The sequence below is a fragment of the Anguilla rostrata genome, chromosome 2, assembly GCF_018555375.3.
Source record: "Anguilla rostrata isolate EN2019 chromosome 2, ASM1855537v3, whole genome shotgun sequence".
Lineage (NCBI taxonomy): Eukaryota > Metazoa > Chordata > Actinopteri > Anguilliformes > Anguillidae > Anguilla > Anguilla rostrata.
The window spans coordinates 46,778,221-46,796,075 of NC_057934.1; the positions used below are offsets into that span (position 1 = coordinate 46,778,221).

The window sequence follows — 17,855 nt, forward strand, 5'->3', positions numbered from 1 at the left end:
AAAAATAACAACAATAGTATAACATTGTTAAAATTAGGAAAATAAGTAGCTTTTAAATATAAATAAATGTAAAACTTTTAGTACTTAAAGTTGTAGGTAAAATGAATATGTCAGAAAATGTGCATCTGTTATAAAATGTATATTGAATAATTATGTTGTTGTTTATATTTAAAGTAGTTTTTCCACTATGAATTTAACTCAATGCTTTTCATCCAAAAATATTCTCCAGCCATCCATAAAACCTTTGAAATTACTGTATTAACAAGTATTCAAAGCAATATCCAGAACCCAAAACTTAATTCCAAAATCAACCTGACAGTATCCTCATATCTCAATCCCAAACCAAACCCTAACCTACACAATTACATTACTTACTGCAGCATTGACATTGGCATATTGTAACACTTAAATATCACTACATACAGTAAACTGTAATGTCCATATAAGTCTACAAAAGTTTGACCATATTGACCAATGGAGTGATTATTTAAGTAAACCCAGGTTTTTGAAATGAGCGCAGTGTGATTTTAAGAATAAGTAAATTACATTACTTTTAAATTAAATTACTTGTGACTATTTATCTATTTCCAAGGCCAATGCAGAACATAAAATTGTGATTCATTTAAATTAAATGTGTTCACAGCATTATCCATCCAACCATTATCTATACTGCCGGAGCCCATCCCAGCGTGCATTGGGCGAGAGGCAGGATTACACCCTGGACAGGCTGTCGCAGGGCACACACAATATTCACTCACTACGGGCAATTTAGAGTATCCAGTGAGCCTAGTCTGCATGTCTTTGGACTGATAGGAAACCAGAGTACCCGCAAGAAACCCACGCTGACACGGGGAGAACATGCAACTTCCACACAGGACCTTCTTGCTGTGAGGTGAGAGTGCTACCCACTGCACCATTGTGCTGCCCCTCATTGCATTACATTGCATAAAAACTGACGCAATATAATGTAATGAACATGTATGATGATGAAGAAAAGTTATGCAATATTTGCTTGATGATTTGACGAATGCATGTTTTGGTGACCTATGCTGTGTGTCCACAGTCAAAGAAACGGCCAAATAGCACTATTCTGAAGAGTAGCTGCAGTGGAATACTAAGGGAGTGGAAATCATTCAATCCTCTAAAAAACTGTCAAGGAGAAAATGTAAGTTTGGTGCATAAGCAGAGCATATCACAAAAAATATACATTGGGACTTTATGGCTTTTTGTGATGTATTTCAGTCAATATGAAATCATGAAGTTTCAATCATATGTGCTTTAAATAATGAATAATCAAATGAATAAGTCAAATGAATTTCTCCTGACAGCCCCAGCAACAATGTGGATAGCTGGCTGACAACAGTTAACTAATAATGCAATTTAACAAACAATAAGAACACTTAATGAGTATATCAATATGCTTAGGAGTACACTGGTTCATTTCAAATAAATGTATGTACTGAATATAATAACGGTAAGTAACTGTATTGTAGGCAGCACTGTCAAAGCTTCCAGTAGAGAATACATTGGGAAAATGGTGCCTCAATATACTAAACATACTGTATTGAGGAAATAAATCATTTTAATTTCTAAATATCATTGACAGTCTACACTTCAAAAAGCCAATATACTTACAATGAAGAATAATCTTCAGTATCCTCATTTAAGAAAATGTTTAACATAAATGACCAACATGCACACATCTATTGATTGTGTAAATAACAGCTCCACCTATAATGGCGTTCATCCAGCCTCACTGTCCCATCATTAATAAAAATCACATGTTTGAAGACCTACAAAATATGCGGTGAAGGAAAAACCAAGGGTGTCTTCATGAACTGCAACATAATTACCACTTGAAAAGATGATAAACAAAGCAATATCACCCAAAGAGATTACTTCTACCACACAGAATGCTTTAAATATTGATTTATGAAAAATAAATAAGAATAAAGAAGGGAACAGATGCAGTAGACAGTGTAAACAGTTATATAACTAACAATGATAATCCATATGGATATACACTAAAGGCACACCAACACAAAGCACTTCATAGCACAGAATATTAATTGACCGGAACGGCTTGATATCAATGTTTTGATTTAATGCACAAGGTGTGAGTTTAGTACAGGAAACCTTAATTTTGGTTGTTTTGGAACAGGAGACATTTTTAAAAGGTACCATTAACATGTGGTCCAAGAAGACTGAGTCCCAAATCCCATGTGATCCTTGAGTACACATCTTGGAAATATATCCTTTCTCAGTTTTACCAATAAAAATGTCTACTCTTGGGTATAACTGGCAGAAAACAGATCCTTTTAAACTGAACATGAGAGTGTCTCCTGACCAAAACTATAGTTAAATGAGGTAATATCTTACTGCACAACAGGAAATACCACATATAATGTCAGATGAATCCCATTAAAATTTGAAAAGATGGATGACCCTTGCATTGATTACCTCCTTTCAATCAATACTAGAGTTTTGTAGTAGCCTATGTGGGAGGAGTAAAGGTTAGTCTGTGGGGAATATTATTTAAAATAGGATTAAGGTTACTCCTTTCTGCAGGGTGAACCAGAGCGGCTATTTTCTCTTTTTATTTTGTTTTTTATGTAAAGGTGGGTGGGGATGTTTGTATTAATTTTGATTTTAAAAATTAATTCCATGGCTGTACAGTAAAGTGCAATGCAAGTACAAGGTTGTGTGCTGTTATTCTATGGATTATTTTTTTCAAAAGTATAGCTGATGTAAAAATTCCCCATTCAAAAAAATTACTGAAATTTAGGCTTTGTACACAACGACACACAATAAGTAGATAAGAAGATCATACTATCTCCATGTTCCAGCATCGGGCTCATTTTACAGAGGAAGAGTCACATCCTGACACAGCCTCATTCGCACAGAACTCTTAATTTATTGAACCAATCCAAAACCGAGTTTTAAATTTAAAATGGTTCATGAATATTCAGTGCACAGAAATTTCCTGTTCCTTAAAAAGGAAGAGTGAGCGTTACGGCCTGTGAGTGAAGCGTCACAGCTGCACTGAATCAGCCCAGAACGCCGAGGAGCAGCCCCACTCGGGGAGAGCCCTGCAGCAGTTGAAGTCTGTTGTCTCAGTCTGCTTTACAGGGAAAGCCGTAATTGGCACTGATGAAAACTGCACACGTGAGAACCAGGAGGGGGGTGGGGTTCTTACGTCACACAGAGAAATACAGTCCTTTCAGTGGCTCTGCAAACAGGCCCAGCCCTGCCTGAAGCACATCCCTTTGTGATGCAGTATTTGATCATAGCGCTACCCACCCTGCCAACAAATGATTGTGACATTTTACAGGTTCTCCCTGATGTCAATCTCACCTAATCACTTTGCAGATTAAAGGGATACTATGCAGGATTTTTTACCTTGAAAATGTTTTTTAAAATAACCATTCAGCCATCGTTTGAGCACATTTTCTAAATCCACGCTCCTCTGCCTGTATTTCTTCTTCTGAGATGTGTTTGAAACGTTTCAAGGCATCAAGCTCTTTTCTGTGTGGCGAGGGGTGGGTGTGGCCACAGAGCCTGGGCGTTGATCAGGGCTGTGTTCGAATCAGTGCATGAGCCTACTACTGAGTATGAGAGTTGAGTATACTTTTATAAAAAGCTGTTAAGTATGTGAAACTTCTGAAAATTGAGTGTACTTAAAATACGAAAATGAATGAGATACTTATTTCAGTATTTTCATTAAGTATATTCAGGAAGTAAACATTGGTACCTTAAATATGACGCACAGCTTGATATCGTATTCCATCAACAAACAAACACAGATGGCTGCAGGAAATTTAAATAGCAGTAAGGCGATTAAATGTACGCGGATTGTTTACTTTCTAATGGTACATTGTTAAAACTGACCTCACACTGTTTAAAGAATAGCTTCAAACAGCTTATTGTCACCCCCGACTGAATCGGAGTGTATATTACACAGGTGGGTGATTATTTATGACACTCCCATAGTACGGTTAGAATAGCATGGTAATAATTTTTGCATACTGCCCATCATGTTCTAAACAGCATGCAGCATGCTAAGCAGACAGTACACCCTTTTGATCACTGTATTAAAGAAGGTTGGTTTTTTAACCTTGCATACATTCTTTTTCAGTACAGAACACTATGACTGTAACACAGTAACCCTACTGTAACACTCCTGGGCCAACACCCTCTGAACAACAGCCTCATACATCTAGTCAAGTAGTGAAGACAGGTGTAAAACCATGATGTATCCCAGAGACACGTGAGAAAGAAATACGTACAAGCAAAAGGTGGTCACAAGCCGACAAGCCACCAAGTGCTGACATGCACAAGCACACACCCAGTACTGACAGACAGACACACACACACACACACACCCAGTGCTGACAGGTGCACACACACACACACAGCGCTGACAGGCACACACACACACACACACACACACACACCCAGTGCTGACAGGCATACAAACACATCCAGTGGTGACAGGCACAGACACACTCAGTACTGACAGGCACACAAGCACACTCAGTGGTGACAGGCACACACACACACACACACACACACACACATCCAGTGCTGACAGGCACACACACACATCCAGTGCTGACAGGCACACACACACACACACACACACACCCAGTGCTGACAGGCACACAAACACATCCAGTGGTGACAGGCACACACACACACACACACACACACACACACACCCAGTGCTGACAGGCACACAAACACACCCAGTGGTGACAGGCACACACACACACACACACACACACACACCCAGTGCTGACAGGTACACAAACACACCCAGTGGTGACAGGCACACACACACACCCAGTGCTGAAAGGCACACACACACACACACACACAGTGCTGACAGGCACACACACACACCCAGTGTTGACAGGCACACAAACACACCCAGTGCTGACAGGCACACACACACCAAGTGCTGACAGGCACACACACACCAAGTGCTGACAGGCACACAAGCAAACCCAGTGCTGACAGACACACACACATCCAGTGCTGACAGGCACACACACATCCAGTGCTGACAGACACACACACATCCAGTGCTGACAGGCACACACACACCAAGTGCTGACAGGCACACAAGCAAACCCAGTGCTGACAGACACACACACATCCAGTGCTGACAGGTACACAAGCACACCCAGTGCTGACCGGCACACACACACACCCAGTGCTGACCAGTAAACACACCCACACAGTGCTGATGGACTGAATTCCATCTGCTGCTCCCGCAGTCACAGACCACACCATGCTCACGCCAGCTACAGACACAGAGCAGGCACCACTGGCGAGGGGCATGCTCAGCTTCCCATCCATTTTGTTTCCTATCACACCTCCAGCCACACTGTCCTTGAGGTTTCACAAAAAGAGAGAGAGCGCTCCCACTCAGGGCAAATAGCTGATATTTGCCACAAAGATAAGGAAGCAGAACTACAGCAGATTTTGATGTGCGACAAAAAGAATCTGAGTTGAGGAGTATCTGTAGCTCAGGAGGATATGGCATTCAGCAAGGCAGCAGAATACTGTGATAAATTTGACTTTAGACTTTACAGTGTGTATGTAGTCTGAGTAAGGTCGGACATGGCTCAATGCCTGATTCAGCCTGTGCAGGGGAAAATCCTATTCGCACAGAGCCTTTCGACGGCAGCACTTTAGAAGGTCTCTCCACTGTGATAAAGACCACAATTTCAAAAAGAAATAGTCACAATAATGCTATGCAAGCTATTCTAAACCAATTTCACCACTTGATCCCACAACATAGCCTTATCAGGTCTCAGCTGAGAGCTTCCCTCAGGATACGTGGAAACAACATGCTATCAATTTCGAAGAGTAATTTGTGATTCAGTGAGTACCCACCCTCAAAATGTACTATGGGCTGCTTAGATTCCACACCCATTATAATCAGAGCACTGAATCAATTCAATCTCTCTAATTCCAGCACAGATTCCAGAGTCACTAGCACACCTACTGGAAGGGACATGTGTCTGTGGCATGTGGGCTTTGATAATGCAGACATGAAACCTTTCTGAACATACAACAAATCAACGAAATTCATGTGAGCACCTGCAGTATTGCTCGCTCGTAACGGCAAGAACACAAGGCCGGGTTCTTTTGCTGCAGATCCTTAATGAGATGCAAAACGCTTTCTAACAGCTCTAGAGTAGCTTCCTGCATCTCCATTTTCTGGTTTCAGATGCAAGGAGGATCCCCTCTTGATGCTTTTTTTTCAACATATGCTACTTACACAAGATATATAGTTATTATGTATATAATCATTATTTCATGAATCCCCTTTAAGAGGGGAACTGACATAAAGGTTCTGATCACTAGTTGCCTGCAAGTGAACTCCAGTCAAATGGCATATAAAATGGTAAACATAAATTACTAATCATTTTGGGAAATATGTGAGCACAAATGTTAGTTGGGTGTTAGGGGATGTGTTTACGTTCTCATCTCAGCATCACTGCTGTCAACATGATACTGAGGGCAACCCTGATGCTTGAGCCAAGATAAATGGGTTTGCACATAAATGCAAATTAGCTCAAATCAGTTATCAAGACATCCTGCAAAATAGCTGCAATTACAGGGAGTTTGAAAATTACACCAATCATTAGTGAATTCTAGACTGAGTCCATGATGTTATAATGATGAGCTATATTCTTTTTAATACAGTCCCTGCTTGGCTAATGGACTGATCAGCAAGTACAGTTGCCAGTTTGTTTGCACATGTAGCCACAATGGTTTTTTATTTGTTTACTATTTAATGGGAAAGTAGTTATTGTAATTATAAGGGCATCATTTCAATGATCAATGCAAATATATGGGGGATATTTTTGAACATTGAAAATGATGGACTAAATGTACAGAATCTATTTTTATGATAAACATGTATAGAAGAAATCTGTTCTGTACACCTGCATATGGGTGCATATCTGAGCTGCACAAAAAACTGCATTTCACCCATCCCTTTAGAGATGCAGTCTGGGAGCCGACAGAGAACGCCTGGAAAAACTACCCAATGGAATAACTCAGATTCCCTTAATGTGTGTGGTGCCATTCAGACCATGCATCCATCTGCCGATCCCCATAGAAAGAGTGTTCTCTCTAGAATGATTGCGACTGATAACAATCATCTTTCCTCCTGTTAAATAGGAGACAGTTACTGGTGGATCCAGTCAGGTAAACTTTCCTACCCTAAACTATCAGGGGAGGATCCAGAGGTGCCCTTGGTAAAGGAGGTAAGACTTCACACACAATGAAAAACAGCTGACCAATTCAATTAAAAGATGCAGTTCTGCACACAAAGCTCTGTCACAACATTAAAAAGGCCTTAAAGTGCCTTCAACGCAACATTATTTTCTCTGGTTTGCAGGAAGGACCATCTTGCTATTCAGAAAGCAATGACAAAGGAGCTGGAACCTGACAGTCTGAATATGGCTCCATGAGTACAATAAAATGAGATGTTTATGAGAGAATACAAAAACCAATGCTAATACTCTCAAATGCTGATACAGCCACTCCTTTCAAAGGCACTGGAATTGGTGGAATGTATATACCCCATAAATATTATGCTCCCCAAGTATGCACACAAATACCAGAAGGTACAGCTATTTTAAACAGAACTAAATTTGTACAACATGAAATATTTATTCAGACCACATCCAGACCACCAACAGTGGAGTAAAAACACATTCAGTATCATTATAATAGCCAGTCAGTAAACATGACTGAAAAGTACAAATTTAGTGGTGCACCCTAATACAGATAAAGAGGAATCCAAAATTATGTATCAATTCTTTACCCCAGGTGCAGATGGGAACTCTTTCTGAATCATCTCATCTTTTTATTATTAAATCAAGTTAAATAACAACGACATATACTATATCTATTTCAAATGTGCATCAGTATTGCAACAAAAACCAACAGTCAATTTTGTTCTTTTAAGCAATGCGTCCATTTTGTGGAAAGCTGATTAAATTGGACCCCTTCTACTTGCTTCGTTGAGAAAAGACAGGTTCATGACACTCAAATTACAGAAATAAAGCCAAATTCTCCACACACAACAAATCCAACACATTTGGAAAGAAATGAACTGATTTTAACTGTGTACCTCTCAACTGCAAATTCTAGTTACAATTCAAGTAACAATGAGAGCCACTATAGCGGCACTCATAAAGGAATCAGCACACATCTGCAGTTGCCCAAATATCAAATTATTTATAAACTACTTCAATTGCAACCTTATCTCGAGGCAGAAAAACATAATCTCCGGGACAGGAAAAGAAATAGAAAAGGAGGGCAGAGAGAGGGGGACACGGCAGCCACATGTATGCCATGGTTTGTCATGGTTCAGCTGAAGCGTTTGCACGCACTTCAAGAGTGAAGGTCTGAGATAGGATTCTCATTTTTACTAAGTCCATTTATCACTTTCTTCGCAAAAACACGTATTACTATGAACCCATTTAAGAAGTAAATACCAGCTCCATGTTATTCATGCATTGGGTCTCACCGAATCATCATAAAGAAATATTGCGAAGTGATATTGGCCTAGGTTACCGTACACGAATAGCTGCAGCAGCTATTTCTAATAAGCAATTGCAGATTGCCAGTTTTCACTCCACGCCAGTGTTCACTCCACGCTCTGAGATCAAACTACTTACGTGGTACATCAAGCAACAAGGACATATTGTAGTACATGTTTAAACAATTGTATAAACTAAACAAAAAACAGAGAATGTGTGTTTTAGTGGACTGCGTAAAGGATATGGGTTACAAACCAGCCTGAGACACCAGTTACGAGGTCGAGTTGACTGCTTGAGGCAGAAAAAGACCACGGGCGCAAGAGCTGGGTAAGGGGGCTCTTCCTCGTCATCTGAGGCCAGGTCTGGAGCTGGATCACGACCACTGGAGTCCCGTGATCCAGTACTCCCCTGAGTTGGGTTTACGGTGCTACCTCCCTCATCCTCATCACCCGGGTCCTCGCCCGCTCCCGAAATCGGTACCCTCACCTCCTCGTTCTCCGGGCAGTGAAAGTGCTCTCTTCCCTCGCCATCAGTCATGATAGCGCGACTGGCAACGGGACCCTACGGGGAGCAGCAGAAGTGAGGCTAACTTTAGGTGAAACCCAGCACTGGACGGAAGCATTAAACGAGTGGAGAAAACATTATTTAACTGTTAGTTATATATGCGTGAAAATGACTGAAATCCACATTTTACGGACTTGTCTCAAACATCGCTTGGTTTTTGCTGTAAATGAGCTAGAAGCGCGTTTAATGTAACATTTTTACATTCTTATGCACACAGATCGTTTAAACATGGTAATATACACAAGAGGTCCACAATAATTAATTAGCCTATTTTGCAAAGGAATACTCACAAATATTTCTACTCAGACGCGTAAAATGAATTGAAAAGTAGAAGAAACGCTGACAAAATGTTATAGATTAAAATACCTTATAGTTGCGGAATTAGCTCCCATAAGCATCGCCTCTACTTCCAATGTGCAATTGGCAAATTCTTCATAGAGCAAAACATTATTTTATTCCAATCCATCAGCGTACTCCCAGTGTAAATTCTCTTGACAAATCCAGCACTATTGTCAATGAAGTTAATTAATCAGACGAAAAAAACAAACTCTAAATATAAAGTGATTATTTCCTTGCAAGTGCACGGGACTCCTTCAAAGTATGGACATTAATATCAATACAAACAGCCGGTAACGACAGAAAAGCGCCTGCTTTGGTCGAGGATCTGTGTAGTTCTGAAACGACAAACTTCTGGTTTGCCGGGAGCTCTGTAACACGTGATGCTAAGTCTGAGACCGAGAAGACGCTTGGAGTTCCCGCATCAGCACCGACAGCTTTGTGTAACTCGATCGCCTCGCGGCGCTGGGTATGTTCCAGCGCTTCTTTTCTCAAAAAACATTGAAATTGTTGTTAATTTAACCAAAACCTATTTATTTCGACAAGTCGGCGACTTTCATTGAATAACAGAGCACAAGAGGAAGCAACATCCGAAGCATCATTTGTTCCATCTTTAGCATAATTTGTTCCACTACCGTTTACAGTAGCCTACTCAAGTAAGCGTATAGTCCAGGTTTGTAATACATTGGTGAGTTATTTTTCTGATTAACGGTCGTTGACCTTAAATAATGGGGCGACAGCATAATTTGATGTATCCGAATCTCTTTGGCACTTTTATACTTTCTAAAAAGCCTTCAAATGGCAAGTAAAATAACCGCATATTCTTGCTGAAAGTCTATATCGCATTAAGCATGAAATTAACTTGTTTATTATGACGAGAACATTCAAATAATTAAAGGAAAGCATGATTAAATAGTTGCCATTCTTTTTTATTATTCAATATTTAGTTTCCAAAATATGAACGCACAGATATTTCTTCATATTTATTTGATAGTTCGGCCTGTATAATTGTAAATATAGCGTTTACTGTTGTCCGTTTTCACGAATTATTTACAGTATTATCCGCAAACTTGAACGTTGTGCGTTTGCAGTGCACCGTGGTTCCAACCCACGGATTCCCAGCTCTGCACTGGCAAGGAGTTTCAATTCAGTTTCGAAGAGGCTGTGCGTAAAAGGGCTAGAGATGCAGAACCGTTAAAATAAACAGCATGATTTAATTTTCACTCTGGGTATAAAGAAAATAATGACTATTTGACTGACAGGGCACTGTGCGATGCATTTTTGAAGAATGGTTCAGCAAGACTCGCCGAATTTCTTCCCTCTGGATTGCATACGCCCCCGGTTCTGGAGACGAAGCCAAGTTGCAGCAGCATAGCTTGTATTGACATCAACAGCAAATTAGGCACGCTTACGTGGGAACAAAAGTTGATTAATATTTAATTACCGAGGCAGCTTGTTAAATCCGGTCACTCTTAGAGCATTTACTCTGTTATTTATTTTCGGGTTTTTTAGGTCTTAATTGACATTTATGTTGGAAAAATATACAGTGAGATTAGAATGTGAGGAAATGGCAGTCTTATTTGATTGCCTTCATGCACAGTTGCGTACTTTTCTTTGGTTTATGATATAGGCTACCCATTTTACTGCTGCACACTCATTATTAGGTTCTTACATTTTAAATGTAACGTCTGTACTTTATCATAATAAAACATTTAAAAAACTTTCTATTTCTAAGCATTCAATCATAACTATGTATATTAGGCTAAGGAATTCCATCTATGTTCAAATGATATAGTTCTGCATAAAGATAAGAATTTGCAAATTGTAGGTTGTCAGCCATTACTGTAACCACCCACTGAAACCCTGCCACCTCAGTCACACAGTCGCCTATTTCACATCTTGTTGTACACTCTGATCTTCTTCGTAAAGGTGCGCCTTTTCAGCTGCTAAACCATTGTGTTTTTTGCTTCATGCTGGACAAGTAAATATATTTTGTGTGGAAAGGTCTTCTTGCCCATATAAGTTAGTGGACCATGTTTGACATTTGACCTTCCCCACAGCTCTTGTCAGTGACAGTGCACCTCCCATTACCTCTCGTGTGCTGTCATGCTCTATGAAGGGTCCGCAGGAAGCGTCACAGGAGCACATTATTGAGTGGGATCTTCAATGTCCCAATTCTCCCTTATATGCAATAAATACAGTGCACGCTACAGAATAATAAAAACACATGTGCTATCCTGATTCAGGGAACTGAGCAGCAATGGGAAATAAACTCAAAATGCAGAATTATTTATGCTCTACATGACAAATTCATGCAAGATTAAAGAGCAAACTAGATGTATCAGGCATGACATCATTCCTATTTTCATCAGATTCGGCTACCAAGTCAACAGCATTTGAGCCCCTGATCAAACCATTCACAATAAATCAATAGTTTGCTTCCATGCACAATCTGTATAATTTCACTGGGATAGATTTTTGTTAGAGGTGTGAGCAAGAGAAAAAATCCTCTAGATTTCTGTAGGGTTTTCCCAGATTAATGCAGTAAACCATTCATGCAGCAGACAATGGTGTTGAAATATGAATAACCTAATCTATTATAGAGGCTGAGCACTGAGTTTCAAAGGGGGTGGATATTTGTTCTCCTCAATGCAATGGAACTATTTTAACATGACTGTGAAAATTGTTAAGAGGAAAAAAAGGATTCACGCAATATCACAATGCAGCTAATTATATTGTCACTGAGATCTGGAGAACATGTAATATTTAGCACAAAGATATATTAAATATGTACGATCTGAAAAGATATTTGAAGTGAAGTAAAAACATGCTTTGAAATAATAAATGGTGATTATAAATATAAAAAAATTATTTATGGGATTGGCATCTTTTGCAAAATATTTTTAATAATGCTGAATTCTATATTGTCATTGTTTCAAGTGCTGGTCTGTATAATCAAAAGCTTGCAACAGCCACAGTCTCGTATTTAAAAAAATCTTAAAGGGGATTAATTACCTATTCATATAATACGTTTGTGCTATAATATGGCCTGATTTTATGATATGATTATAGATTGAACAATATACCTACTGCTCACTCCTTTCTGCTTGGTAGACCAAAGGGGAAATTAGTTTGTGTACAATTTTAAACCATTCTATAATCCCGAAGATGTCATTTTCCATTCCATTAGAAACCTAACCTAAACTCCTGACTTCTTTCCTTGGTCCACATGCTCTTTAGCACATTGAATACTGGATTTCAATTCAAAACTGCGATCTCAGAATCTGACATTTGGGGAAGAAATAGAAGAAACAAACTTCTTTGCAGCCTTTGTCATGTTTCTGGGCTATGTTTGCTCTTCCTCAACTGCCATCTGTCTTTTGCTTTGGAGGCTAACTTACACAAAGCCTGGGAAGCACCCAATCAGAGTCCCAACAGTAATCCTAATCAAGGCCAGCATGAGCAATGCGCCAAGGGATTCATCTTTGAAGTTAAAATATGCAAAATATCCACTGTATTTTTATCCTCGTTTTTTTTTTTTTTTTTAAAGCAAGACCAAAAAAAGTCCTGGAAAAATTAGATTGGGGGGACAACATAATTGTCTGAGGGCAAAATTATCCATGTTGCAGATTATTATTAGTGCCACGAAGACATGACATTTTGGTCATCAACACAGCAGAAAATATCAAGGATTGTGTTTTATAAACAAGGCCATGCAAGTTTCAGCAGACGTCACAGGCAGCTTGTCAGGCATTGTACTCTGCCCTGATTCTCACATACGCTCTGTCTGCCAAACCCTCTCTTCTCTTTCTCTCTGTGGTTTTGCTGTGCAGTCTTTCCTGAATTATTTAAATTGCTTTCTTCTGTCTAACAACTTGGTGTATGCACAAAGAAGGATAAAGAACATTCTTCTTGCTAAATAGTAATGAACAAACAACCAATAATCCTGCTGGGGAACTTTCAAGAAAATCCAAGTCCATATTCGTGACAGATAGAGCCAGTTCTGTATCTAACCATCTGAAATGTTTCAGCTGGGGTGAATCACCCGAGCACTGTTTTTATTTTCATTGCTGGATCCTTAGTATCTGCAGAACAACTACTGCAGTACACCGTTCCAGTGGATGAAGCATATCAAAATTCCCCATGTGAAGATGAAAGTATGTGTCAAACATTTTTATCAAGCAAAGGCCTTAGTTTTCTGTGCAATATAACACTGAAGTCTAGGAGGAGGCATCATTTGGTTAATTCTTCTCATTCCATCAAAAATTATATCCGACAAAATCTAGTGTAGATTTGGTAACTTGATGTTTTTCAGGTCTTTGACTATGGATCCTTCATTTAATTACATTTTCAGGCACATTATGACCATGTCCTTTATTATTTTACCATTTAGCATTTTCCAAGTGAGTAAGCTATATTCAACAAATAGACCAAAAAACAGACAATACTGGGCAGCGTACCACTATCAACGTAAATATTTCACTCATATACCATAGATATTTAAAAATTCCATTATTAGTCTGCATTTCTTCAACTGCTACACACTAATGTGAAATTATGTAGACAAAGTGGAACAATCTTGCTTTCTATAAACCAGCTTATAAAGCACTGTTGACATTTCTGAAATAACACTACTTGTCATTTAAGTGGGGGAGCAGTTTTCAAAAGCCTGTGGCCTTTTGGGATCAAAAGCCAAACCAAAATCATGTTTGAAATTTTTTACTGCCCTACACAAAATACCAGAAACCTCATTCTGTGAAATAACCATTCATTCCATCTTTACGTTATTGTAGTCAGCCATAATTTGGCTGAAACAAATGTGCATTGCAATCTGCAAAGCAGCTTTATGCCCTGTACCCTCATATTTCATGTATAGCTCATTTTACATTGACTACCTCTTTGGATTGTGCAAGGCACCTCTTGAATACCTCTGCTGATTTAGTCAAGACTGATGCAAGCTAGCAATAGGGTTTCTTGTCTCATAGTCAGCAGTTAGTGTGAACTTGGAGCCCTGTGCATGCCAATGTTGAAGGCAGTCCTCCTGGCAACTCATATACTGGACACTGATCTCAAGAGAAGAGCAAAGCTTGAATGTATTTGGACATGCAGGTACATCCAAAGAATATGGTTAAGTGGCTTAGCAATTTATTTCTGGGAAACAGAGTATAGAGCTCTGTCACCAGTTGGTACAAGTTATTTTGTGTTGGAAAAAGAATATACAATAATACTTGTGCAGCAAAAAAGAAATCTGGATGTTTTCATGTCTGGTATCAGGCCTGGAAAGGCTTAGACTCAGCTCTTTAAAAAGGCACAGTGGCCTTTGTGTTGGTGGACTACACAAATACGTTCAGAAAAGCAATGGCCCTTTTATAATGTTTAACAGCAACATACCATTGACGCACTTACATTCACTTCAATCCCACACTCTCCCTTATCAGTGCTGAAACAAATATTTCTGCTCCTTGCCAGACAACTTGATTGATTTGTGTCTATTAAAACTCTTTATGACACCAAATCCAAGGTTTCGTGTTCTTTGTCACCCTTATAAAGACAGCACTCTGTATTTAGGTGTTTACAGTGAATTTCTTCCTTTTAGGCTGCCTGGTTGTTTCGTGTGCCCTCAGAGGAAGATTCTGCACTGTGGTTGTTCGCAGAGTCCAAAAGAACTGGTTTTCAGCCTCGCCACTGGTGACATGGCGCGGCTGATGAATGGAACCTCGACTCAGTAAATGTAATGGAACAGTTCTCTGCTGAATGCATGATCCAACACTGGCTTCTGTCCATGCCTTTGCCTGCCAGTGTAATCCTTCAGCATGGGGGTGGGGGTATGGGTCATTTTCTATATTACAGGAGCTGTTCAATAACCTTCTGAACATACGGTATTCTCTTTCCAGTTGTGTTAAAGTGTGTAACCAATATGCAAACAGACAGATAGACTCTCTATACAATCTGTGCAATCTTTTCTATTAAGCAGACTTCATTAGTATTACTTCGCAGCAGATTTTATTAGCCTCTTGAGAAAGCAGCTTTATCCACTAAATTTCTGAAGGTGTGAGATCTTGGGCATTGGACATGCTCTTTTGCTGTTTTATTCATGAGCTGTGAAAAACTGGGCTATCTACATTATTTTATCCATGAATGATGCACTGCCTAGAGTGAGTTGCCATAGCGACCAATTAAAGCACATAATCTATGAGAAAGCATTTTATTAGGTCTCCAACCAAACAAGCAAATTGAAATTGGGAATCCCTGCCAAAGTAATCTAAAGAGTGAAGGGGAGGGGGGGGGGGGAGCAGGCAAGAGAACCTTCAGAGGTATCCTTTGGCATCCCTGGGGAAGAGAATGACTGAAGGTGACTGCTTTTTTCCAAAACAGGAGTTCCGCCTCCTGTCTACTGCACAGTTCCATTACTCCACACATGAAGTGATCAGGCCACTGCACAGAAATGAATTCCACCAAATGATAATGGAGATTATGTTTTTTTGCGTGACAGAATGATTATGAGCAATATAACTTTGTTTCAGCTCGGGTCTGGTTAATTTACTAGCCCTGCAATAACACAAACACACATGCATGTATACACACACACACACACACACACACACACACACACACACAAACACACTCACACACTGCTCATACACTTTATGCACGCTATGCAGCAAAGAGGGGTGTTCTATCATGCAATATGTAATCTATCACATAATGTTGTAAATTCACGAGATATAAGAAGTATAAGGATTATATGGATAGACAGTCTATTTTCTTGATGTTTTCTAAAGGCTGTTACCAATCAATAAATGACATGCCTGATCAAATGTCAGCTACCTTCCATGTTACAACAGAACTGCATCAACTGCCACCATACTATAGCAGTCATTCTGAAACTAGTCACCTGGAAATTTTGCCTTAAACAAAATTTGCAGCTCCTGCCACACATGCTAATGTCGCATGTCTGTGATGCCCTTATATGGATCACATAAATCATAGGTCAAATGCAGGTCAGGCCTGGTTCCTTTAGTCAGGAGAACGGGGCAGGGCTACGTCCCAGCACTGCTGCAGAACTGTAATTAAAGAACAGCCACGTTCATTGGCCCAGTAGAAGCAACTCCTGGGGAAACATGAAAAATGGTTTGAGGGCTGCAGAGTAACGCCCTCAGGAGATTAGTGCTGGACAAGGAGAGGTGGAGGATGGAGAAGAGCCAGTAGTACAGTGGAGTGTGGAAGAGCTGAAGTTGCATGGGTTGCTGGGGGGCTCTAAATGTAGTGGGGTACAGGGGGGCTTTAAGTGTAGAGGGGTACAGAGGGGCTCTAAGTGTAGAGGGGTAGAGAGGGGCTATAAGTGTAGAGGGGTACAGAGGGGCTCTAAGTGTAGAGGGGTAGAGAGGGGCTCTAAGTGTAGAGGGGTAGAGAGGGGCTATAAGTGTAGAGGGGTACAGAGGGGCTCTAAGTGTAGAGGGGTACAGAGGGGCTTAAGTGTAGAGGGGTAGAGAGGGGTTCTAAGTGTAGAGGGGTACAAAGGGGCTCTAAGTGTAGAGGGGTAGAGAGGGGTTATAAGTGTAGAGGGGTACAGAGGGGCTATACGTGTAGAGGGGTACAGAGGGGCTATAAGTGTAGAGGGATACAGAGGGGCTATAAGTGTAGTGGGGTACAGAGGGGTTATAAGTGTAGAGGGGTACAGAGGGGCTATAAGTGTAGAGGGGTACAGAGGGGCTATAAGTGTAGAGGGGTACAGAGGGGCTATAAGTGTAGTGGGATACAGAGGGGCTCTAAGTGTAGAGGGGTACAAAGGGGCTATAAGTGTAGAGGGGTACAGAGGGGCTGTAAGTGTAAGAGGGTAGTAGAAGAGGGCTGTAAGTGTAGTGGGATACAGAGGGGCTATAAGTGTAGAGGGGTACAGAGGGGTTATAAGTGTAGAGGGGTACAGAGGGGCTATAAGTGTAGCGGGATACAGAGGGGTTATAAGTGTAATAGGGTAAAGTTTGCTGTGTTTGATGTAACATCTGGGCATTAGCAGGCAATACATTTGGTATACTAGAAAAAAAAAAAAACCATAGAAGGGTTGAGGGGATTTATACATATTTATCATTAAAATCTGGATCACGAACACCTGCTAAAATCTCCAGGAGAGTAAAAAAAAAAGGGCTTGCGGTCATCTATGCTTATATTTATTCTTTTGAAATATGCTTACAGTGCATTGGACATTGAGGGGTTGTGCCAGCAGGTCGAGCTGGGCGGTGGCAGGATGTGCGATAACTCTTTTGCCCTTGTTGTTGGCAGTAATTGTTTCGCTGCAGTGTAATGCTTTGGAACCACTGGAACTGCGCTCCAAATCAATTCTTATGGAGTTAGATATTTAGTGTTTCCTGACTGCTGCTGTGTCCTTAG

At 40.2% G+C, this 17,855-nt stretch overlaps 1 protein-coding gene across 1 annotated transcript in view; it reads right to left on the reverse strand.

Annotated features, from left to right (window-relative positions):
* Positions 1 to 9,838, reverse strand: part of LOC135248227 (voltage-dependent T-type calcium channel subunit alpha-1H-like) — a 102,878-nt gene extending 93,040 nt beyond the window's left edge. Inside the window, exons 1-2 of the mRNA XM_064322595.1 lie at positions 9,498 to 9,838; positions 8,812 to 9,128 (exon numbers count right to left, since the gene is read on the reverse strand). Coding sequence (XP_064178665.1) covers positions 8,812 to 9,104 — 293 coding nt within the window. The 5' untranslated portion in view covers positions 9,105 to 9,128; positions 9,498 to 9,838. The remainder of the gene's footprint in view (positions 1 to 8,811; positions 9,129 to 9,497) is intronic.
* Between the last annotated feature and the right edge of the window lie 8,017 nt (positions 9,839 to 17,855).